Source organism: Podarcis vaucheri (assembly GCF_965113315.1).
Source record: "Podarcis vaucheri genome assembly, chromosome: 3".
NCBI classification, from domain to species: domain Eukaryota; kingdom Metazoa; phylum Chordata; class Lepidosauria; order Squamata; family Lacertidae; genus Podarcis; species Podarcis vaucheri.
In genome coordinates this window covers 49476942-49501728 of record NC_138761.1, presented here as the reverse complement: position 1 = coordinate 49501728, position 24787 = coordinate 49476942, and the positions used below count along the sequence as shown (strand labels likewise).

The 24787-nt window shown below is 40.8% G+C and overlaps 1 protein-coding gene across 5 annotated transcripts in view; it reads left to right on the top strand.

Annotated features, from left to right (window-relative positions):
- The window catches only part of DISC1 (DISC1 scaffold protein), a 161413-nt gene that overhangs the window by 51555 nt on the left and 85071 nt on the right, over positions 1-24787 (top strand). For 4 of the 5 annotated variants that reach the window (XM_082215009.1, XM_082215010.1, XM_082215012.1 and 1 more), the window contains 2 exons: positions 257-359; positions 8025-8213. In XM_082215009.1, the coding sequence (XP_082071135.1) occupies positions 257-359; positions 8025-8213 (292 nt within the window). The remainder of the gene's footprint in view (positions 1-256; positions 360-8024; positions 8214-24787) is intronic. The other variant, XM_082215013.1, reaches the window with a different exon arrangement.

Genomic DNA, 24787 nt, shown 5'->3' with positions numbered 1-24787 from the left:
GTTTGTGATCATCATTTTTCCCTATTTGGGCAACTGTTAAGAGAGTTACTATTTCTGGGGATTCTGTGGCAAAGCCCTTGAATGGCAGGATGAATGTCTTGCAGCAATATCACACATCACTTTTTATTAACCTTTGTTGTCATGCCGTGTAATGATATGTCATGTCTGTAAACCAAGACAATTTGAAATGCCTTTTTTATTCCCTTATATTTTTACATGAATGAATTATATATCATGGCTGTCTGCCTCAATCTAGGTGTGTACCAGTCAGAAGCTGTGCAGCACTTTAAGGAGGAAAGTGAATGATATTGAGACTCAACTACCAGCTCTTCTTGAAGCCAAAGTGCTTGCTGTTTCAGGTGATTTTTTTTAACTATTAACTTTTTTTTTTTTAGTTTTCAAGAAGTATTCATACAGGTTGCATAGATGCAGACAGAGTTGCAAGGCATTGTACTGAATCACTATAATAAAACCAAAACAACAACAAAACACCACCAACTGCATTATGCTACATATCCATAGGAAGCTCAAACTTACTCAAGAAAAGGGTGTGCACTAGGTGTTATTGCAGTGTCCAGTGTTTATTTGAAATAAAGTTATGACCATAAATATTTCAGAAATCAATCATACCAAATGAATCTTTATGTTTGGTTCCCCTATGTACTCACTTTGGCTTCATAAGTTTTCCAACCAGTGTTATGTTCCAGACCAGTAGTTCTCATCTGGTGGTCTGTGGCACCATTCACATAACTCTTGAGAAATGGGGGGGGGGGGGTCTGCAGTACTTAGTTAATTTGGAGCCACTGTTTTCAACCTTTGTCCACCATCCTTGCAGCAAAAATGAAGTTTTGTACCACCAGTATTTGGCTCCCTTTGCAGCCAGCAGCAAGGCTGTTAAATCCTTATGTCTTTGTCTGTAGCCTCAGGGTTAATTGGCAATAAACCAATACCCAGATTCATCAAGATTAATTGTTGGACTTTGAATGGGATCTCTTGGAATTTCCTGGAATTTCCCAGGATGTATTAGCCACTGGGCAGTCCTACCACATGCAGTTAAAACTGCCGCTTTATATTGCACCCCCTCTAGCAGGTAGTCCTTATTTGTCTGATTTAGCTTTACCAGCATTCCAGGTAATTTTTGATGAAGGGTTATTGAGTCTTCCTAGTCTCTAATGGCAAATTCTTCATCATGACCTGCATGTGTAAAGAAAGCAGGAGGCAGTTCTTCTAGCTAACAGTAGTTTTGTTTCATAAACACATGAACACAAAGAGGTTTGAGAATTAAGATGCATCTGATTTAAATGACATTCCACAATGGAATACAGGAATTGGCAGCTTCTTATTCAGATCGATAAGCAGCTAATGCTGGCAATGGAAGAGCTATTTGTCTTCAGAGTGCATGTGAATATTATTCATGAGCAAAACACTGATATGTGAATCTGAACTTCACAACATATTAAGTTGTTATGATCCCCCCCCCCATAACAGCTTTTTATGCCTTGAACTTTGGATTACTGTAGTCCCTTGCCTTTTTTTTCAGTAGGGGTGAGAGAGAACAAATTATGCACAGTCGTGTTTACAATTTGCAGAGTTGACAAGCAGAAAATCTCTCCATTAGGCAACGAGCCAGCCCAATGAATGGGTGTATGGTTCAAGAAGGTCTCCCATCAAAGAACACTGTTGTGATGTGTTTTCTGCATGCCAAGAGGATGCATATAGCTTATGATTTTTGCACTCGCCAGCACATATAGTGTTGTGTAATAGCATTTTGTACTTTGAAATAAAGTGAGGAGTTGTACCATCAGCTCTTGAAATATTCTTAGAAGGGCTGTGCCACCTATAATCTCACCACTTCAGCTCCTCACATTCTTCTCTCCTACCCTTCACCATTCTGCCCATCTCGCCTCTTTCCACAGCTGGCTCCTCTTATTGGGCAATTAATACTTTTCTTAGGCTTCCAGTGAGTTTTGTCTCTGCTTTGGAGAGATGCTCTTGCATCTCTCAGAGGGGATTAATGTTGAGTGAAATTATATGAATCCTATATAAATTACTTGGTGTGTAAGAACTTAGAACTTTTATATGGTTCACAATGCTTTTCTACTAGCGCTCTGTAGTTTCAGTTTCAATAATATTTGATGTATTGTTCAATAGCAATGGGGAGGGGGGAGAAAAAGTATGGACTGGGAGCACAGTGCATGTAGTTTGAGCTTAACCTTTCCCATGGTTCCTGAAAAAAAAAGCCCTCTGCAAGCTGCTGTTTGCTGAGGGAATAAAGAAGATACGTAGCAAATAGTCTGGGGACTGTGACTGTGGCATGAGAGAAGGGATACAACCTCCTTCAGCGTAATAGTTCTGTAAAACAAATGTACTATTATGTCCACATTGCAAATGGGGCCTGAGACTGAGAGTCATAGGTTCATCGCTGACCCTGTTCTTTCCCTGAAATTTCAGTATCGTAGGTGGTTCAAGGACTAATTTGCATAAGCTACACATTTGTTTGCTTAAGACTACCACATGGCCTGACTTTTAGAATCTCTTCTTATATGAACTTGCAGCTTCATCAGGTTGTGGCAGTGTGGCTAATTACAGATCTAGGCTAATTACAGGTCTAATTTCTTCATGGCCCCTCGGAAGTGTTCCCCCCCCCCAGTATTGGCTGCCTAAAGAGCAGTGCTGTCTAGAAGCTTGGGGCTGCAACTATCAGTCCCAGCTAGCATGACCAATGGTCAGGGATGACTTGACTCATGTATTGCAGAGGGTTGGACCTGATGACCCTTTGGGCCCCTTCTAGCTGTACAGCTCTGCGATTCTATGAGTTGTAGTTCATAACATCTGGAGGACACTACACTGTCTACCCCTGAAATAGTGGATAAGGTTAAGATGGCACTTTTATGTTTATGTGGTTCTGAACTACATTAACGTTGCCTGTATCTGGGGCCTATTCCTGCACGGCTGTCTAGCTTCCATTCCATATGTTAAAAGCATCTGAATGCCTTTTATTTTCTGCACTCTTTTAGGGAATAACTTCTCATTTCCCTTTTGTATAATTTTCAGTTTAAAATATTTTACATGATTTTGTTACATGTTGGCAATGTATATATTTTATTGTTTATAAGTGTCTTGTGCACAGCTGTTTGGTGTGGTATAGAAGCAAAATTATTTTCATTCTCAGTCGTGGGTGGGCAGTAAGGGGTCGAGGCAGACAGCAAGCAGTTTACCATTCAGTTATTTGCCTGGGGCAGCTGCTATCTATTCTGGGCAACCTGCCAAGTGGCAAATTGCATGGCTGAACTATATGTACAGTTTATTTCAGCAGCATTATGTAGGTCTTCATCACAGAGTTTGTGCCCTACCCAGTTTGTACCCCACCCTAGTATCTTGCTTCAAATGGCTCAGATTGAGTCCAGATTGATTGACAGCTAATTGAAGGTGACTTGCCTGTCCCTGGGTGGGCCTTGAAAATATTTTGACTCCAGGCGTGTTGCTTTAACCCCCAAATCTTCAGGCTGCCTATTTCATTTATTCGTTATTTATTTTGTTTGCAATTATTTGTTTCTGCCTTTCCACTGAAATATACCCAAAACAATTCCAAAGAATAAAAACATATAAAATTGCAAGAAGCAACAAAACAAAATAGCAGTTAAAATTCAGACCTGAAAAAAATCCTCAGCATAAAGACATTTATTTCCTCCCCTTTTCCAAGGACATACAAATAAAATTGCTTTTATTTGCTTCCTAAAACAGAGGAGAACAAGGGCCAGGCAGACAGCTCTGGGGAAAGTATTCCAAAGTCTGTGCACCAGTAAAGTGTTGTAATTGTTTCATCTTTTATGCATTATAAAGGATGATATGGAAAAATTGGCAATGAAAGAAATGCCTCCATATAGCTTTACACTTGGAAACACAAGCATGGGACTTCTGCTAATATTCTTTTGTGTTTATTTGTTTTCATTTTAAATAGATATATTAATAGAAAATTGGTGCAGGAAGCTAGTAGTTGCTATATGTTGTGCTACAAATGTCAAAGCAATGTTAATAAAGGAAGCTGCAACGTGTGTGTGTGTGTGTCTACCGGTATATGTGTGTGTGTATATATAAATATATAATGTAATTGCTATTTTTAAAATATTGACCATCATTTGATCATCTTTTTGGAAGATACTTTCTTTCAAATTATTGGGAAAGGCTTGCTTAGCAAGATCTGACAAGTACTATCTGAGACAGTGCAGCATGGAAATGCTGAAAGAGAAAGACATACTGAATAAATTATAACATGCAGTTTACATAAAACATAAATCTGTCATGGAAATGAAAAATTGTAGTAATTAAACAGTATTAACTAGATGCTTCCCTGATGAATATATTTCCAGCCACCAAAAAATTACCTTCGTCTCTTTTTAAAAAAAGATACAGAACACCTTTATTATTTTGTGATTTTTAACAGTGAGACAGATTTATATTTATGTTTTTAAAAAACGAGTTCTCTTGTAGGATTTAGAAAGTGCCCATTGCAGTTACTGTGATTGAGGTCAGGAGTTCAGCACTGGCACTTTAAACGAGTGGTGTGCTGATCTCTTGATGAGTTCTTGATATTTGAAGGCCTATTCCCTCTGTCAGGGAAAAAGCTGCATAGGGCAGTTTTGCCTCGTGGGCATATATTAGAGGCAAAAATGCTTGTAAATTATTAACAGGGATACTATGTTTATTCCATCATAGCTTCAGGTTTTGATATTAACCTTCCCTCTGGGAATTAATAATGATTCAGTATATATGAAATTTTAATAGGCAAGGTAGTGCCTTCTTCTTAACTTTTTTTTTTTTAAAGACGAAGAATGATTAGGCTGTGACTTCTAATTAAGAAGCCTTAAATTTTTGAATGGCCCCATGGCAGAATAGCTCCAGCAATAGAGGGAAGCACACAGGTGCTAGCTCCAGACTTGCCAGACAGGGAGTTTTTTTTGACTCTTCTCTTACATCAACAAGCCCCTTTCTCCTGTCTGTTGGACTCTGCACACAGGAAGGACATAGCACAGTGCACCAGACAAAGAAGACTCTAGTCTAGGTACATTATTCTATATCCTCTTTCAGATCCTAACCAGGGGCGCCGACTTATAAAAAATATTGGGGGGGCCCATACCGGGGTCCTGCCCCGGGAAGTTTTCTAAATTTTAGATGAAAATTAGTGAGTTTTAAAGTATTTCGGCGGAGCCGGAGCGATTGGGGAGGAGGGGGCTTGTTGCCGGATTCTTCAGCTGGGCCGGAGATCCGCTGCTGGGGGTTCCCTGGGCCGAGTTGTGAGCACGGCCTGCTGAAGGGAGATCCAGCCGATTGCGCGACAGGGACGGCCAGGGCTCTCCGGCTAGGGCGCGCGGCTGGCTGGCTGGCTGGCTGGCTGGCGAGGGAGCAGGTGGGGAGGAGGTGGGGGACGGCGGTGGCACTCTGCTGGAGGGGCGCCTGAGATTATTGGGGGGGCAGAGCCCCCCCCAAACAAATTTTTGAGGGGGCTCGGGCCCCCTCAGGCCCCATGGAGTCGGCGCCTATGATCCTAACTCAAAGCAACTGCACAGCAGAGCTTGTGAGTCGAAGAGCTTAGAACCACAAATAATGTTATTTATTTACTTATTTATTAAATTTGTATTCCAGCATGGGCGTAGCCAGGATTTTTGTTAGGGGGGGGCAGGCCTTTTGTTGGGAGGGGGCAGAATCTCAGTTTGCTATGTATTTTTATTGAATTTTATTGATTCAATATTGGCCCCGCCTCGGTTGCGCCAATGTACCGTATTTTTTGCTCTATAAGACGCACCAAACCACAAGACGCACCTAGTTTTTGGAGGAGGAAAACAAGAAAAAAAAATATTCTGAATCTCAAGCCAGAACAGCAAAAGGGATCGCTGCGCAGTGAAAACAGCAATCCCTCTTGCTGTTTTGGCTTCTGGGATAGCTGCGCAGTCTGCATTCACTCCATAAGACGCACACACATTTTCCCTTACTTTTTAGGAGGGAAAAAGTGAGTCTTATAGAGAAAAAAATACGGTGTATGAGCCAGTGTGGTGTAGTGGTTAAGAGCAGTAGTCTCACAATCTGGTGAACCGGGTTTGCATCCCCGCTCCTCCACATGCAGTTGCTGGGTGACCTTGGGCTAGTCACACTTCTCTGAAGTCTCTCAGCCCCACTCACCTCACAGAGTGTTTGTTGTCGGGGAGGATGGGAACGGAGATTGTTAGCCGCTTTGAGACTCCTTAGGGTAGTGATAAAGCGGGATAACAAATCCAAACTCTCTTTCTTCATCATCCAAAGATCTCAGGGCAATTCACAGCATAAAAATACAGAATAAAACCCAAAGTACCTAATAAGAACAAGAAAACAAACCAATAACCTCCCTTCCCACAAATACATTTAAAAGGATCTAGACATCAGCCAAAGGCCTAGTTGAAGATGAACATTTTTGCTTTACGCTTAAGATTTATGATGAAGGTGCAGACTAGCCTCCCTGAGGAGAGCATTCCACAAACAGGGAGCCGCTGCAGAAATGGCCTGATCTCGTGTTGCCACTCTCCAGACCTCTCGTGGAGGAGGCACACGAAAAAGGGTTTAAGATGATGATTGCAGAATCTGGGTTGATTTATATGGGGTGAGGTGATCCTTGAGATATTGTGGTCCTGAGCTGTTTAAGGCTTTATAGATCAAAAACAGCACTTTGATTTGGGCCCAGAAACTAACTGGCAACCAGGCAGATGGGCCAGGATTGGTGTAATACACTCAAACAATCTTGTTCTGGTCAACTACCGGTCCACCGAATTCTGCACCAGCTGAAATTTCCAAACCATCTTCAGAGGCAGCTCTATGTATAATGAGCTGCAGTTAGAATTCCTGATCCTCACTTCTGGTTGTGGCTCCAACACACCTACATTCAGTACAAGATTGCTATCAATTAACAGCTTCAAGGTAACTTGGAATCTCTGTTCTGTCCTCCTAGGTTTTCATGTCAAATGGCCATGCTTCCACCTTTTTTAGAGTAGCACAATCTTTCCTCGTTAAAGAACGCATTTTACTCTTTAGTGTTGTTAATGTATTAGGGTTAAATGCACCTGTGAATTCATGCTTATATGCTGGAGTGTATTAATTAGTTTGTAATTAAATTCCTTTCCCCACCCCACTGTAATAAATACCATGAAACTGAGTTTTTGTTTTGGGTGTGAATTCCTAGGTTCTGAACTCTTTAGACATATTCTCAGGGCGGTGACCAATCAACTCATGTAAGAGATCTACCTCTCAGAAAAACACATTTAAAGTTTGCATGTGAAAAACATGCGCATACAGGTTCTTTGTGACATGTATAACAGCTGGCTCTGGAGAAACTAGTCTGTAACTAAAAGAAACACCATGTGGAGTTTTGTATAGCAAAGGAAAAAGATAGCAACTGGAAAGGATTCCTTTGACCAGGCTAGTCTGCCATGGATCTCTAATGAAAACAGAGGGAGGCCAGCTCATTTGGGGATGGGGGTGGTAGAAGCTACGTGTATGTATTGACTGTCTCTAATTTAAAGGATTTATTTATTTGCGTATAATATATGCTCCACATGATGTGCAAGGGAGATTTTATTTCAATTTTTTGAAGATATCCATATAAATAGCTAGCTGTAGCATAATGATGTGATGGATTGCTGGGTAATGATCCAGTCAGCATGCAATTATTTGTTAATCTAAAAAAAAATTACATACTGACCAGATCATTACCCTGCATTCCATCACCTTTTAAAAAAACCTAAGTAGCAGTTTGGTAACCTGAATGAAAAAATAATAATCAAATTAGGTTACCACTGTTTATATGAGGAAATGGAAATCAGTGGACATAGGGAAAATGTGTTTACTACAAATTTTCTTTCATTTGCACTGCTCAGGTTTTAGCTCCTGTATGAACGATTAGCTATTAATTTCTTTTAGTAAGCTCCTTGAGGGTATCTATTGTTTGTTTCTTCTCTGTCTTCCACCGTCTCTCTAATGTCCCTCCAATGAATCCACAGGAGGCAATTTCTGTACGGCTAGAGACCTTGTAGAAGAAATTAAGTCGTTAACAGCTGAAAGAGAGCGACTGGAGGGACTTCTCAACGAATGGTTCACGCTGAGTGCCAAAAATGTCCAAAAATTAGAGAGAATGAAAGAAGGTTACAAGAGACTGAAGGAAGAAATGGCGCAAAGGGAGTCTGCTTTTGGTAAGTGGAGCAGTTGGCCAGCTGTTGGGGTGACAGAAGCCTGGCATTTCCTGGGCTGTGTGTCATTCAGTATCCTGCCTGAACTGATGAGCAGCCATCTAATTTATATGACATAAGAATAGTTATTTTGATGGGCAATTCTGGCAGACCATTTGATATATATTAGGTTGAATGTGCTGTCAGCCTCGGAGTTTGTCATTCTTGAGGGGTATTTTTTCCCCTGGCGTTGTGTATGCTGATGATGTAGCAGGCTTTGAGTTGATTTCCTCTTGCTTATTTTTTGCATAGCCTCCTGTGGTGAAAAGCCTGCTAACTGACAGTGAGAATGTCTCTGTATTCACAGCGCCTGCATAATTTAATAGTGCTCTGCACATAGAATTGTGCATGCTTCAGTTTTAATCCATAGGAAATATAAGATCCCGCAAGCCCAGGAAGAAAGCTGCCTAGCATCACTGGGTTTTTGTTGTCTAAGCATGTTGTGTAAGGATGTAATCCACAGCATGTGTAATGTTTTGAAAGCAATAAGTCTTTATTTACCTGAAAGATTAAGGTGGATTTTGCCAGTTTAGTGACTAGAACTGTCCTGAAAAGGTGAGATTATTATTAATCACATTGAAACTAGGAAATATTTTTCATGTGTTGACATTGGTCAGCGGAGCTTATTTTAAACCGCAGGCTTGGCTTTGACAGGACTCCCACACCAGAGCAGGTAACTGAGAGGCAAGCAATGTGGCTAAGGTGGCTGAAAGTAGGCACACCTGAACCAACCAGAGATAGGCTGAGGTTGTTGTTGTTTAGTAGTGTCCAACTCTTCGTGACCCCATGGATCAGAGCATGCCAGGCACTCCTGTCTTCCACTGCCTCCCACAGTTTGGTCAAACTCATGCTGGTAGCTTTGAGAACACTGTCCAACCATCTCGTCCTCTGTCGTCCCCTTCTCCTTGTGCCCTCTATCTTTCCCAACATCAGGGTCTTTTCCAGGGAGCCTTCTCTTCTCACGAGGTGGCCAAAGTATTGGAGCCCCAGCTTCCAAGATCTGTGCTTCCAGTGAATAGGCTACCTCAGCCTATTCAGCCCTGAGTGCTCACAGGAAAGACAGCTCCTGAAGCTGAGGCTCCAATACTTTGGTCACCTCATGAGAAGAGAAGACTCCCTGGAAAAGACCCTGATGCTGCCAGTACCAAAGAGGAAAGGGCTAGCCATTGGGCTAAACTGTACTGGATGTTTATCATATAGTTTATGCTTGTGTTCAAGCTTTTCTTTCACCAGTGGTGGTGCTGGTCTTTAATCCTTTTGCCTCCCCTTCCAACTTTTTATACTGATTTCCTTCCCTGCCCACACCTGCAATTTGCAGTGGGGGAAAAAGATCCAATTGGAGTTGCTGTGGGGAGCAAAGAGTTATCCCCACCCACATCCAAGTTGCAACCCAGATTGGGACCCTGCTCTGGAAATCTTTGAAGCAAATAGCTTGCACTCAAGCTGATGATCATTGCTTTGTATCGTTTACCCCATAGATGTGTAAAATTTATGGCTTAGATAGCTAAGCATTTATTGGTCTGACATCACTTTCTTTTATGTTAGGGGTAGACTATGGTCCTTCAAATTTCAGCAATGCCCTGTGTGAGACCAAAATATGCCCCCACCCTGCTTCTCCCCTCCCATTCTGCTCAATTCACTATGTCACAGTTGTGACGCCCTGTGGCGGCCCTTAGGCTCAATGCCCAGTGCGGCAGAACTGGTTGCACCATCCTAAGGGCTGAATTAACGCATGGTCAGCTCTCCGGGCGCTGAAACATAAAAGTGGGTGAAGCAAAAAAGAAAAAAAAAAGAAAAGAAAAGAAAAAAGAAAAAAGAAGTTTAGAAGAAACTATTTTAGGGGATCTTGGGGTGGCTGTCACAAAAACCTTTCGTCATCACAACAGCGTACTTGTGAGAGTGGTCAGCAGAGGCACCATATTCTCAAGATGATTGAGTGGCCCCAACACAACATTGCGAGGAGGCAGGGGGCAGAGCTGAGCACTCTCTGATCATTGAGACGGCCCAGTCCCCTCAAAAAACATTGCCCCCCCAAAGTGCCTTGGCCTTTTGGAGCTGGCACCTATGGTGGCCAGTGAGTTATTAAATCTTACATATAATAAAAATGTGTGAGTGTCATTGTGCGGTTTTCATTGGTGGTTTCCCAAGGTCCTAAAAGCAGGGGTCAGGAGAGGTTGCCCTGAGAAAACAGCATGCTATTTAAAGTGACTGCCCTCTTGGTTACATGTGTGTGCGTGTAGCCAGGCTCCTTCTCTTCATCCTTTTGCTGTCTAGCTCTGTTTCAGACACACATACACACAGAATTTGCAAACTGACTTTCTTCTCGGCTTGTGCATGCATGTGCACAGCCAGTCTTCTCTTCTTTCTCTTACGCTCCTGCTCCATTTCATATAAATAATACATGTGCAGGCAGGCACACATAATTTCCCTCCCAATACATGAGGTGAAATATGAATGGAAAAACAAATGTAGAGAACTGCTTTCTGTTCCCGGCACAGAAACATAATTTAAAAAAGGTAAAGATACTGAAAAGTTGATCCATTGTTACAATAACCATCTTTCAGAATATAGCATGGAGATTAGTTTGGTTTTCAAGCGAGTGTCTGATCACTGATAGATCTGTTCTTGTTGCTGAGGTCCAGCGCCGAGGGCCTTCTGGCGGTTCCCTCATTGCGAGAAGCGAAGCTACAGGGAACCAGGCAGAGGGCCTTTTCGGTGGTGGCGCCCGCCCTGTGGAATGCCCTCCCATCGGATGTCAAGGTGATGGAAAACTACCTGACATTCAGAAAACATCTTAAGGCGGCCCTATTCAGGGAAGCTTTTAATGTATGATATTTTAATGTTTTTTTGGTTTCTGTGGAAGCCGCCCAGAGTGGCTGGGGAAACCCAGCCAGATGGGCGGGGTACAAATAATAAATTATTATTATTATTATTATAGGTAGTCTCTGTAAAAGAAAATAATAATGTTCTGTAACATTTTGCTAAGGGTGCTGTCCTCAGATCTGTTCTCCTTTTTCTGAGATTTTACCTCCATCTGAACTTCCAAACTGCTTTTTTAAACTGCCCTAAATTTAAAATGCAGTCTGGGGATTTGATGCTGTAATCCCCACCTGCCTCAACCCCTCCAGGAAGAAACCACACACACCAGCTCAGTTTTCCCTGTAAAGACTGTAGTGCTGCATTCCCAAACTTGGGTTTGAACTCTGGGGAATTTATAAAACTGTTTTGAGGGATTCACCTTCCAAAAGGAGAAAACTTAGCAAATTTTGGATGACAGCATGCATGCTGGCTTGTATCATTGTTTGCTTGTATCAAAGTGTCATCATCCTTTGTCTAGGGTGTAACCGCATTAGAAAACACACAACAATATGTGTTGCTTCCCCCTCCCCCTTAAGATGAACCTTACATTTCTTGTAATTCTCAAGCAGTGACTACAGAGAATATGTTCTCCTGGATAATAAAGCCCAGTGGAGCACAAATTCCTCCAAGCAAATATAAATAATTAAAATGAGTGATCCCCATTTTACTCTGTTATCTACTGCATGTCTCTCTTTAGGCTATGGTAATTTCTTTAGCTCTGATTAAATTAAGCATATGATGGGTGTAACAAATTTTGTTGAAAACAAACCTATGGTGCCTTTTAAGGATTTTTTTAAAAATGAAGCTATTTGCAATATTGTTATATATATTAATGTTGTTGATCCCCCATTTGCTTTTTAAAACAAAAATACTTTATAATGGGTGTATTATTATTATTATTATTATTATTATTATTATTATTATTATTGAAAAACATCTCTACATATTTAGCTGGAAGACCTAGTTGTTGGGAATATTTCTTGAAATGTTTTCTTAATTGGCCAGTATATCATATGGGTAATATTTTACATTTATAGAAGCACTCAGTGAGCTTCATTTACATGGTCTGTATAATACATACAGTAATCATATAGTGGGTCAGTGTTACCCCATTTGCAGGGATTATATTTGGGTTGACTGAGAGCTCGTTATTCACCTATTGTTGCCTAGTGATATTAGCCATATGCCAGGTTTACAGTTGTTAGGACCCATCCTACTCTGCTGATTGCAAATTGCTATAACTGATGTTAACATTATATTTTTATATTACTGTAATCTGTCCTTGGCCCTTATGGTGAAAGTGGGTATACTTGTATATTGGGGTTGCTGTACCTCCAGGAAGGGACACGAGTGGCGCTGTGGGTTAAACCACAAAGCCTAGGGCTTGCCAATCAGAAGGTTGGTGGTTTGAATCCCCGCGACAGGGTGAGCTCCCATTGCTCGGTCCCAGCTCCTGCCAACCTAGCAGTCCAAAACCACGTCAAAGCGCAAGTAGATAAATAGGTACCGCTCTGGTGGGAAGGTAAAAGGTGTTTATGTGTGCTGCTCTGGTTCACCAGAAGCGGCTTAGTCATGCTGGCCACATGACCCGGAAGCTGTACACAGGCTCCCTCAGCCAATAAAGAGAGATGAGCGCTGCAACCCCAGAGTCGGTCACGACTGGACCTAATGGTCAGGGGTCCCTTTACCTTTACCTCCAGGAAAACCTGGACATGTTCTCTTTTGGGGGGGCCAACATGCCCACCCGGGAGGATTTTTACATTTTAAAGGCAATGTCTGGGTTTGGGATTTTTTGGGGGGGTTGGTTCATTTTTGGGGGGGAACACATGCATACTAAGGAGGGTGCTTGCCTGGGAAGCAGAAGTGCCGCGGCGGAGTGAGGCCATTGCATGGGAGATCAGGTTGGAGCTGGGGTCCTGCCTTCGCTCGGGCTGACAATGGCTCAGGCTTTGGATATTCTGCACGCCGCAGTGGCCTCACACATGCCCTTGCCTGTATGCCTCTTTTCCTGGTTTGGGCTACCAGTGGCTCAGGCTGTCCTCTTTTTTGCTTTTCTAGATATGGCAACCCTATGATACTTTCCTAGGTGTAAGCCCTGCTGAATGCACTTGAACTTACTGCTTAATAAACATGCATAGGATTGCACTGGATTTTATTTTGTTTTATTTTATTTTATTTACAAGATTGATCCAATACCTTTCCAGAAGACCAAGAATTATATAAAACACAACCACATTAAATCAAGATCAATGTCAAATTAACTGAAATTTAGATGAAGTATTAGTTAATACTATTATGTTAAACATTTGATAGGTGCAACAAACACTTCTGTCTAATTTTTTAAAGGTTCTTAAGTTTGTGTCATGAAAATGGAAACATTTATTAGTAAATTTGAGCACATTCTAGTAAAGTGGTGATGGCTTGCAGCTTAACCAGTAAAGTATTGGTAGGGAATGGCAGTATGTAATAGCTTAATTATTCTTGTTGTCTGAAAGTCTTAATCAAATGTATAGGCATACATCGTAAATACTGTGGGTTCGGTTCCAAAATTTTGTAGATGGTTGAGCACTGATTATATTGGGACCAGATTAACACATTCAAATAGATTGCCTTTTTGCAGACTCAGGTAGTTGATAAAATCTCCACAATTCAAAGAATAAAACTTACTATGAGTGCCAAATGGATGTGATAGCATCTGTATACACCCTCTAACAAAATTATTCTAAGAGATTTGCCTGTGGGCTCTCTGCATATTTTCATACACTGATATAAGCATGAGTAGAAGGATCAAAACAGGGAAGAGTGGCTAAGCTTTCGTAACTGTTAATATTTGGCAGGCTGGGAAATGTATCAGAAAATGTAATGGACTTGAGGCTGCCTATCCATTTAATCAAGGCAATTGTGCTAAGTCCAACCCAAACTGGTATCCTTTACAATTAAAAATATTGGGATAAATGTATAACTCTAGAAATGCAAATCACTCCCAGTTAATGGAAGCTGTAATTTAATATGCTCTTCTTTAGTTTAATCTTGTTTGTTTAGTTGTATAGCCACAAATGAATATTTCAAAGATGCTATTTCAAATTTGATAAGAGACCCATATAAACTGGCAGTTGTCTGACGCCCTTCTTAGTTTTCCTTATCAGGGTGTGAATTTTGCCCCAGTTGATTCTGAAGCCAGAGAATTCCCCAAATAATGGAAACTTCTAATTTGTTTTAATCCAGCATACCATTAATCAAGCATCATCTGCGTCCAGTATCACCATGTGTTCATGTCCCCAAATGGTGGTCTCAGTGACCTGGTTTGCATGTAACACTAAGCCAAACCATTATTTCCTTACTGTCTGCTTATGCAAGCTAAAGGTTCTGTTACCAGATCAAACACCGGGTGTAAGATAAGTCAGGCCTGCCCTGGTACGCTCTTTCCAAAAGAAAACCTGTGAGGGTTCCATTTACACAACCACTAGATGCCATATTTTTCATTGTCTTCACACCAACCAATTTGGAAAGCTAAAATTTACTAAGGCGCTAATATAGAAAATTTCAGTGAATTGGATCAAATGCTTTCTCTCATCTGGTTACTATGCCAAAAGCAGGCCCTGGATCAGAGCCCTTTCTACCTGAAATGAACTCAACTTGATCTGAATGAATAATCAAAGGAATAATTATTCACAAACTTGCTGCCAAAACTGTTGGCAGGATCTAACTATCAAGATTAATGAATAAAATTGGTTTGTAGCATGAAAACCAAAGATGATCTTTCACCAGTTTGAACAACAACAAAAAAATGTTCATACACAGGAAGGGCTATTGAGTGCTGTTATTAGACACAGTGCACCTATCTGTAGAGTGGAAAAGGTAGCTTTTGAATCTCTTCTTTATTATGTAAGGAACTAGCGTGCAAGTTCAATCTTTGTATATTGATAGAAAGGCTACATTATGATCCTGGCACTCTCCAGAGTCTTTTGTGCCTGTGTGTCTTTTTTTTGGAATAATTATAAGCAATATTGAGGAACATGTACTGAAATAAATTAAAGGATGGGATAAATTACCATGAATATTAGCATCACAAATATACTAGGAGGAATAGAGATTTTAAAAGTTTTGAATGTCAAAACTAGGCCATGAGGCCAAGAAACGTGGGAATTAGATAATACTAAAAATTTAAAGAACCACCAGAAATAGCAAGGGGTGACAACTGGCTTTGCTTAGATCACCGGGCTGGAGGAAGGGGGATGCATATCACTATTCTCCCCTCATACACATGAGTTTTGGCTGCCATTTCTTGGCATGGGTAGAGTTATGTGTTAAATGGTGTGTTGTAAATACAGTGGTTGGTTCTCAAACTTAATCTGTTCTGGAAGTCCATTCCAAAACCAAAGCATTCCAAAACCCAAGGCGTGCTTTCCCATAGAAAGTAATGCAAAATGGATTAATCCTTTACAGATTTTTAAAAACAAACCCTAAAACAGCAATTTAACATGAATTTTACTATCTAATGAGACTATTAATCCATAAAATGAAAGCAATAATCAATGTACTATACTATAAAATAAATAAGACAGTATTGTAGATGATAAAAAACGGGAGCTCACCCTGTCGTGGGGATTCGAACCACCGACCTTCTGATCGGCAAGTCGTAGGCTCTGTGGTTTAACCCACAGTGCCACCCACGTCCCTAATAATCAATGTACTCTACTATAAATTAATAAGACAGTATTTTAGATGATAAAAATAATTATTTTTTCTTACCTGCATGGATGATAGTCATTGTTTGGATGGGGGGCTTTTATCCATTTCCATAGTCACACAATTAATCAGTAGCTGAACTGGGTTCCACACAGTCACAAAAACAAATTAACCAAAAAAGCCTCAAAAACAAAAATGCAAAATAAAGAGCAAAAACAAAAGCGCCAAACTTAATCCATTCTGGAAGTCCGTTTGACTTCTGAAATGTTCGAAAACCAAGGCACAGCTTCTGATTGGTGCAGGCGCCCCAGAAACAATAGCCAACAGCTTCATTGAATGTTCGGCTTCCGAAAAATGTTTGAAAACTGGAACACTTACTTCCGGGTTTTCGGCATTTGAAAACCAAGGCATTTGAGAACCAAGGTACTACTGTACATTTATCATGTATCTATTTGCCTGTATATCATATACGAAATATTCACCTGATGAATCTGTTCCTGAGAGCAAGTGCCACATTGCTGCCATAAAGTAGCTGCCAAAATATGTTTGTTTTTTAGGAAAATGGTTGTGGGTATAAGCCCTCATGTATTTCACCCTGGGGCCCACTCTCCACTAAAAACTATTGCAGGGCAATTCCCCATTATTTTAAATAAATCTCACACTGGGTGGATTGGTGGATTATTGTATGAAACAGAAACAGCAAAAAGCACTATTTAAAAACTACCAGTGCTAAATGATAAAAGCTTCAGTTAGGCATACTTCGGAAATCTAATTTAGAACATCCATGCGAAAGAGACCAAAGAACACATTAGATATATTATTTAATGTGTTCTAATTGTTGGGAAAACCTTTTTTTAAAAAAATGTCATTTTAACGAGTCTTTCACAGCCTGAAAACAAGCAACATAGCAGGTTTATTTTTTTGAAGCAAGTTTAGGTGTAGAATAGACGTGCTAAAGATTGTAGAACCATGGATATGCTGAACTTGGATTGGGGAGACCTTGGTTCAAATCCCCAGTCAACTTTATAAAGGTCAATTAGCAGTCTTGAGCCTGTCACCATCTCAAAGCATGACCTACATTAGTAGAGTTCATAAAATGGATAACCCCCTGACCACAGAGGTTTTAAGAGTAATTCTGTATGATATTCAGCATCTCAAAATTTTGCCATGCAAACTCAGCGCGTTTCCATATTTCCTGTAGTTTCCAGTACCACTGCAAGTATTCCATTGTAACCCAACTTTATAAACAGAGAAAGGTAAATGGATCTGCTAAAATATAACAAGATTAATTGCAGGTGTCCAGAAGACTGCCTTCAAATTTGTGTTTCTTAAGAGGAGAGCTGCCTCTCACTATTTAAAATGGTTGCAAATAAATGTATGAGTGAGACTGACAGACAGGTCTTTCTGCTTTTCTATTGTTGATGCCTTACTTACTGTTACTTAGATAGAAGGAAGCAGAAGTCAAGGGAAGAGATTTAATCACATAATAATCAGGGCTAGAATTTTAAATGGGACGCATCATTAGCATGTTAATGAGTTTTCTCTCTTGATGCCAGCTGCCATGTATAAAAGGTTGCAGAAGTAATGCAGAGATGTGGCTTTGCAAAAATGTTTATCCTTTGATCAATATATGCCTTGTGGGACAGAATCTGTGATTTTTAGAAAAACGTTTTACTTCCTTTTGAATAAACATGGTATCAGCTCATGATTTAAATATTCAGGACGCAACCAGCCCATGCAGCTAAGGACACATATCCCATTGGGACAAACAAGTTGGCATTTCTTCTGCACAAGCTCCATTAAGAGGAATTGGAGCTCATTAGGTGAATCCTACCGAAAAAGTGTAAAGAAGCATCTGTATCTGATGGAGTTGATTTCTGCTGTTATTTCCTTTGCCCACTTCTGTCTGGGTTGGCAATGAATCTCCTCCTAGCATTTTTCAGTTCACCAGTTTGAGGACCCACTGTGGGCTTGAGTGCTGATGTTGTCAAATGTATGAGTGGTACATATTGTCAAGAGGTGTATTTCTACCCCATACTGGGAAACTTTTCTTTCTTTTCAGTACACACAGTGTTTTAAAATTATTTAAGATGATTTAACAGAGCAATCTATTATTACGTATTCATTTTTAAAATTGGTGTAGCACGCTGCAGAGTGGCTCTATTGTATACATGCAGATTTTCAATGGCTTAGAAACTCTGTGTGTCCTTGTGTGTGTTTCTGAATCTACACATGGTCAACAGTATCCCATCGTTGCCTAGATTTTATTTTATGCTTGATATGGGTTACCTCATGCTAAAGTGGAAAGATTATAATTCTGATTCCATCTGCCTAAATAAATCATTAAGACTAAATTGCACAGGACACATAGCAGATGGGTTCCCATCTGAAGGCAGCAGCCTTTAGTAACATTCTTTTGACTACCGTATTTTTCGCTCTATAACACGCAGATTTTTTCTCCTGAAAAGGAAGGGGAAATGTCTGTGCGTGTTATGGAGCGAATGTGTGGTCCCTGGAGCCGAAAAATCAGACAAAAATCAAATCGGGCTTCACAATTGCTGAACGGAACAAAGAGCAGGGAAAGCCCATCCCCTCCAGGCAAGAAGAGGAAGTGGCAGCTTTCCTGCATTCTGCTTCAGGGTCTTACTGCCCTCCCGCTCTGTTTCGTTGCTGTGTTTGCTGAAACGGAACAAAGAGCAGGGAAAGCCCCTCCCCTCCAGGCAAGAAGAGAGGAAAGCAGAGCGTCCCTCTAATTCCTCTCCATGCTCCGGAGGGAACAATGTTTGTGAAGGGAGAGAGATTACAGGTTCAGTTTAAAATTCTGATTTGACTTCCTGCTTTTTGTTTTTGGGGACACACAGCATTCAAATATGCTTTCTTCCATTTAAAAGGATGAAATCCTTAAACAGTGTTTTGCCTGTAAATTCATGCGATCTGGAAGATTACAGTGTTGTGTACCTCTTAAGGGATGGCAAAGCTTAGGTTTCGCTGCTAAATAGTTCTTAATGCAGTTAAAATGCTTTCTTCTGTCAAGGCAATTAAAAAAAATAAATATCAGGCAGCCGGAAAACATGCAGATGGGAGGGAGGGAGAGAGAGAGAGAGCGCTGGCTGGCTTGTGTGGGTGGGTGGGGGGGAACTTTTGCCTTCCTTTCCTCACGTTATAGCCCTCTCCTGCATTCTTAGCCTTCTGTGTTTTTCCTTCCCTCCCCACTTAAAATGTGGTTACAAAGCATGGATCCACATGGATCCTCAGGATCTTTGCATTGGGTCACCCCAAATTCACCATCAGAGCACACAGCATGTCCATGGCTACAGCCTGCCCGCCCCCAAATCACGCACCCACTGTTGCCTGGGGCTGCAATGGTGCAAAAACGTGGTTACAAAGCATGGATCCACATGGATCCTCAGGATCTTTGCATTGGGTCAGCCAAAATTCACCATCAGAGCACATAGCATGTCCATGGCTACAGCCTGCCCCCCAAAAATCACGCACCCACTGTTGCCTGGGGCTGCAATGGTGCAAAAAAGTGGTACAAAGCATGGATCCACAGGGATTCTCAGGATTTTTGCATTGGGTCACCCCAAATTCACCATCAGATCACATGTCTGTGGCCACAGCATGAAGCACAAAAATGATACGTCCACTGTTTCATTCAGAATATTTTTTCCCTTGTTTTCCTCCTCTAAAAACGATGTGCGTGTTATGGTCAGGTGCGTGTTATAGAGCGAAAAATACGGTACTTCTAATATGAGAGGGGCTGTCAACATTCCCTTGCATCTCCCCTGCAGGGGACGGATGCAGAAGAAACCATCTGAAAAGTTGTTTTGATTGCTCAAGGAGGGGTGCTTTGTAGCTTTCATCTGAAGTTGTCCCAGATGAAACAGATTTTGTGAAGGCAAAGCAGCAGATAGAACTGCAGATTCACTAGGAGTTCATAGAATCATAGAATCATAGAGTTGGAATAGACCACAAGGGCCATTGAGTCCAACCCCCTGCCAAGCAGGAAACAACCAGGATTAGAAATCTAGCTGAACCAGGATTAGAAATCTAGCTGAATAGATTTCTTATTTTAGTCCTGTATCATTATGGAAATTTTATTATGAACCAGAAGACGCACATATATGAATACATTTGTGTGATGATTAGTATTAGTATAAAAACTCCTGCAATGGAGTTTTTTTTTAGCACTGCAGAGGGTTTCAGAGCTCAATGATAGAGCATTTTCTTGCCTGTTCCAAATTCCAGGTAGTGCCGGGAGTGACACTTGCTTGTGGCATTGGAGAGCCACTGCCATTCAGTGTAGACAGTACTGAGCTAGATGAATGAATGTTCTGTCTCATAAGACAGCTTCCTGTGTTCATACAACTGAAACCAATGGCCTACTCTTATCCTGACATTAATTCTTGGTATATTTTACCATAATGACATTTGCCATAGACACCTGTTGTCATGTTCAAAATGTCATGTTAATTTGTATTTTTTTACTAAATATACAATCACATGTCCTCCATGAATTGGTTTAATCCTCTTTTAAAGCCATCCAAATTGGCAGCCATCACCATTACATCTTGTGAGAGTAAATTCTATTGTTTAACTGTGTGCTATGTGAAGCTACTGAGTCTCTTGGGTTTGCTGATCAGAAGGTCAGCGGTTCGAATCCCCACGACGGAGTGAGCTCCTGCTGCTCTGTCCCAGCTTCTGCCAACCTACCAGTTCGAAAGCACATCAAAGTGCAAGTAGATAAATAGGTACCGCTGCGGCAGGAAGGTAAACAGTGTTTCTGTGCGCTCAGCCTCTGACTTCTGTCTCAATGTTCTGTGCACCAGAAGCGGTTTAGTCATGCTGGCCACGTGACCTGGAAAGCTGTCTGTGAACAAACACCGGTTCCCTCGGCCTGAAAGTGAGATGAGCACTACAACCCCGTAGTCGCCTTTGAATGGACTTAACCGTCTAGGGGTCCTTTACCTTTTACCTTTACCTTTTATGTGAAGTACTTTATTGCCCTGATGTTTATCACTTTACTGTTGCTTACATTTAATTGCATTTACCTCTTTGCTTCCCATTCACCCAGTTGAGAGAGGTCACTTTTTATTTAACCACAATGGGTGGAATTGGTATCATCTGCAAACTACGCTACCTCACTGCTCACACCTAGTTTCAGATTATTAATGCACATGTTAAAAAGCACAGGTCCCAGCACTGATCTTTGGGGAACTTTGCTTTCTATAGGCTACTTCCATTGGGAGAACTGTCCATTCCTGCTGTTGGCTTCCTGCTCTTTAACCAGGTACTTAACCATAGAAGGCTCTCTCTCCTCTTATTGCCTGACTTTACAACACTTTTAATGCCAAAAAAACTTGTCTAGAAACAGTGTTGGATGCCAGCTCCCATTTGTCGCAGTCAGTAATGGCCAGAGATGATGGGAGTTGTAGTCCCAAGAATAGCTGGAGGGCACATTGGCTTTCCTGTGCCATGTGATTCAGAATATTGCATTTTGTAGAGCCATTTTCCCCATCCTGGCCCCACTACATATACATCTGAAGTATGACTAGGAATATATTAAGACCCTCCACCTCTCCTGCCAGCTTGACATCACATGCTTCCTGCCTTCAACATCATGCAGCTGAGACACATTAAAGTAATCATTATCCCTTAATTTCTGTGTAGGATTATCCAGACATGTAGCAGACCTAATGTTAACACTCTGTTACCCTGCCCTGCCCTCCATTATCTGCTGTTAGATACTGTGAGGCCAAAACCCCTTTTCCTGAGAACAGGTTGATGTGCCTTCTTGTTCTAGGTGTAATCCCCATTTGTCCCTTCGTGCTTAAATGAGCTATATTTTAATTTGCTTGGACTATTGTAAAAAACCATCAAGGAAAATATAGGTTTTTTTAGCAGCATTCTTAATGGTGATCATTTGACTAACTTATTTATCCCCCCTTTTTTGCACAAATTCCTTCCTTTTTTCCCCTTTACAGTGGTATGGTAAACTAGAAACTTAGACATAGGATGTGATGAAGTGATCACAACCACCAGAGGGGAGGTTGGAAAAAAGAAGAAGATAAAGCCAAATTCCAAAATTAACATTGCATCCTTTACTATAGTTTTGTTCAAATTAGCTCGCAGCTTGCTTTTAATTCTAATGATAGTATGTTTCTGAATCAGTATTTTTTAATTCTTGCAAGAATATAATTCACTATAATGAGAATAATAATGACCCCACACTAATACATAACTCTAGTCCCAGTTGTTGCATATATGATGCCTACTACTGACTGTGGATTTAAAATCTCTGGAACAAATTACAAAACTAAATTATAGTTAATAGGAATATGTTTTTTAAAATTGGTAGGTGGTGGCAAGAAACAATCCCTTTAGTAATTTTAATATGCTCACATTATAAATGCCATTGGCTCTCCCCAAGATATAAACCTAAGAAAAATTCACACCTGACCCAACGAGTTCTGTGTCAAGGTTAACAGAATTGTGCACATTTTAGCCTGACAGGGAAATTGCTTTTTTGCCTGAATGAAAATGTGATAGTTTTCTGGGATATGAAATTTCATCTTTACGCTGACTGGAAAGATTATGAAACATCAGCTAGAGGCATGAAAGTCAAGGCCAAAAGAAACCCATGGGATACTTCCTTATGTTATAAGTATAATACAAGATGTCCATTTTATGAAAAAAATGGTATTTGGTTTCATTCCCACTGACGGCTTCCCAGCAAGGAGCTGGGCCTTGCTTCAAGTTTGTAGAATGCCTTTCACACATGTTTCTTAAACCACAGAGGTTTTAATAATATGAAAGCTGAATAGGTTTAAATAGTTCAGGTATTTATACGGAGGTCCAAAGTTCTGCATGGTGTTTCTCAATTATTCTCAACTGGCCTGGTTTGTGCAACACTTGAGAGCACATGAATGTAGAGGCTCTAAGAGGAGCCTGCAGCCATTTTGATCCTCTCTAGTCCTTTTTACTATCATGCTGAGTTAAGTGAAGGTTTGGCTTAGTGCGTTGTCTAAACTGGGACTTGTGGCAAAGTTCTTTTCTCATGATTCAGCCAGGACTTGTTCTAACTCTGACGTAGTACAGCGCAGCAGCAAAATGACTGGGAAGGAGCAAAATGACCACAATCTCCTCTCCAGGATCCTGCAAGTTTGCTCATTCACCTGGTTTGGCTTAGCACAGCATGTGAACCACACCTGAAACCTGAAAGTCACACAGGGAAGAGATCCAGCTCAGTGGTAGACCAGCTATGCTCTGCATGCAAAATAACTTTGGTTCAATCCCAGGGATTTCCCAGTAGGGCTGGCCAAGTCTCTTGTCTAAAACACTGGATTGCTTCTGCCAGTCCTTGAAGAAATTGCCGAACTAGATGAACCAATTGCCTGAATCACACACTTCCACTCCAAATGGGCTTGGAGACTCAGCTTGGGCAGCTGCAGCACCACATCTCAACTACTATAGCAGTAAACCTCCACCCTGTGAAATGAGTCCCTTTCTGTTCAGATTTCTTTGTTGGTGTTATGATGGCTAGAGAAGCTGCCATGTGGAAGCACCCATGGATTTCCTCTTTGTTTCCCACTACTTCCACTATTTTTTTAACAAGGTTCCTGAAGTTTCAAAAAGGTTTGCTGTCCTATTCTTTGATGCACCTTCCATTTTGACTTGCAAACTTAATTTTCATTACCGCCGTGCTTTTCCCCACTTTCTTTGTACATAATTCAGCTCTTTTCACACATTAAGATGGAAGACACATTTTAGGTGAACATAACCTCTGCTGAAAAAGCATAGAAAGTTGTGTGTAGCCATGCAGAACATTCCTTCACATCTTTTCTGAGACAAGGTGCAGTGTTTCTACTTCTTGGTCCTGCCAACTTTCTCTTTTAAAGAGACTGTTGCTTTTGAATCTTCATTAATATTAACGTGATTTGAAATTTTGCATTGTTCTATCTACCTGCAGTGCTGGCAGATTTTTCTTTTTAATGGTTGTGGGGGGACTTAAGTGTACTTAACTTTATGTGAATAGCATTCTGGGCCTGCAGTTCTTCAGCCAGTGATGTATTCCTGATCCCTTTGAAGTCAGTGGAATTAAATACATGTATCTAGGTGCTGGATGGCAGCCTAAGGCCATTTGCATGCTTTTTATTAGCAACTTCTTTCTCTACTCTACTTACGATACCATTCATCAGTTTATGCTCTGAAGTAGAAAACCTCACTGTGGTTTTGAAAGTTGTTTTTAAGAATTCTCCTTAAAAACCCAGAGTTCCTGTTCCATTACAGTTCAGTTTATATACTTTGAAAATTAGATTTTATTTTAGGCACTTTGAGAATATTTTTTTTTTCTTTAAAAGTTCTTATAACCTTTTCTTGTTAAGCCTTTTCTTTCTAGGAACCTTTTGTTTGTCTTTTAGTAAAATATTATCTTTGCTTCCTTAAAACCCTTGTGGTCTCTGTTTGAAGCTGAATCACATGCTATCTGAAAAGCTCTTGGGGAGATACAAGGCCTTTTTTTTTTAGACTGAATGGTGTAAAGCAGCCTTGTAGGAAATTTTTTTTTACACCTGGTGGCAGAAAGTTAGTTTCTTGGAAAGGTGGGTGAACAGGCGGGGACTGGATCTCCCTTCTCCATCAAAGCCCAGGACTCAGGGTGGCTGTGGTACCCTCACACTGTCCAACATATAGGGCATCTGAAAACATGATACAGTTTAGATACAGTTGCATTATATATATATATATACTGTTTTCATTATTGTTATTGTTGTTATGAGCATCTTTCACTTAAACACTCCTGTGTAGTGTTTTTTTTAGTCTGTGTGTGTGTGTGAGAGAGAGAGAGAGAGAAACAAATGATGTACTTCTTTTTATATGTTGATTTACTGTTCTCTTGCATTACGTCTGCACCAAATTCAGAGGTTCATATACTGTATGTATTGGGTTTAAGCTAATGTGCAGCTGATCCCCAACATCTACATATCTAACTT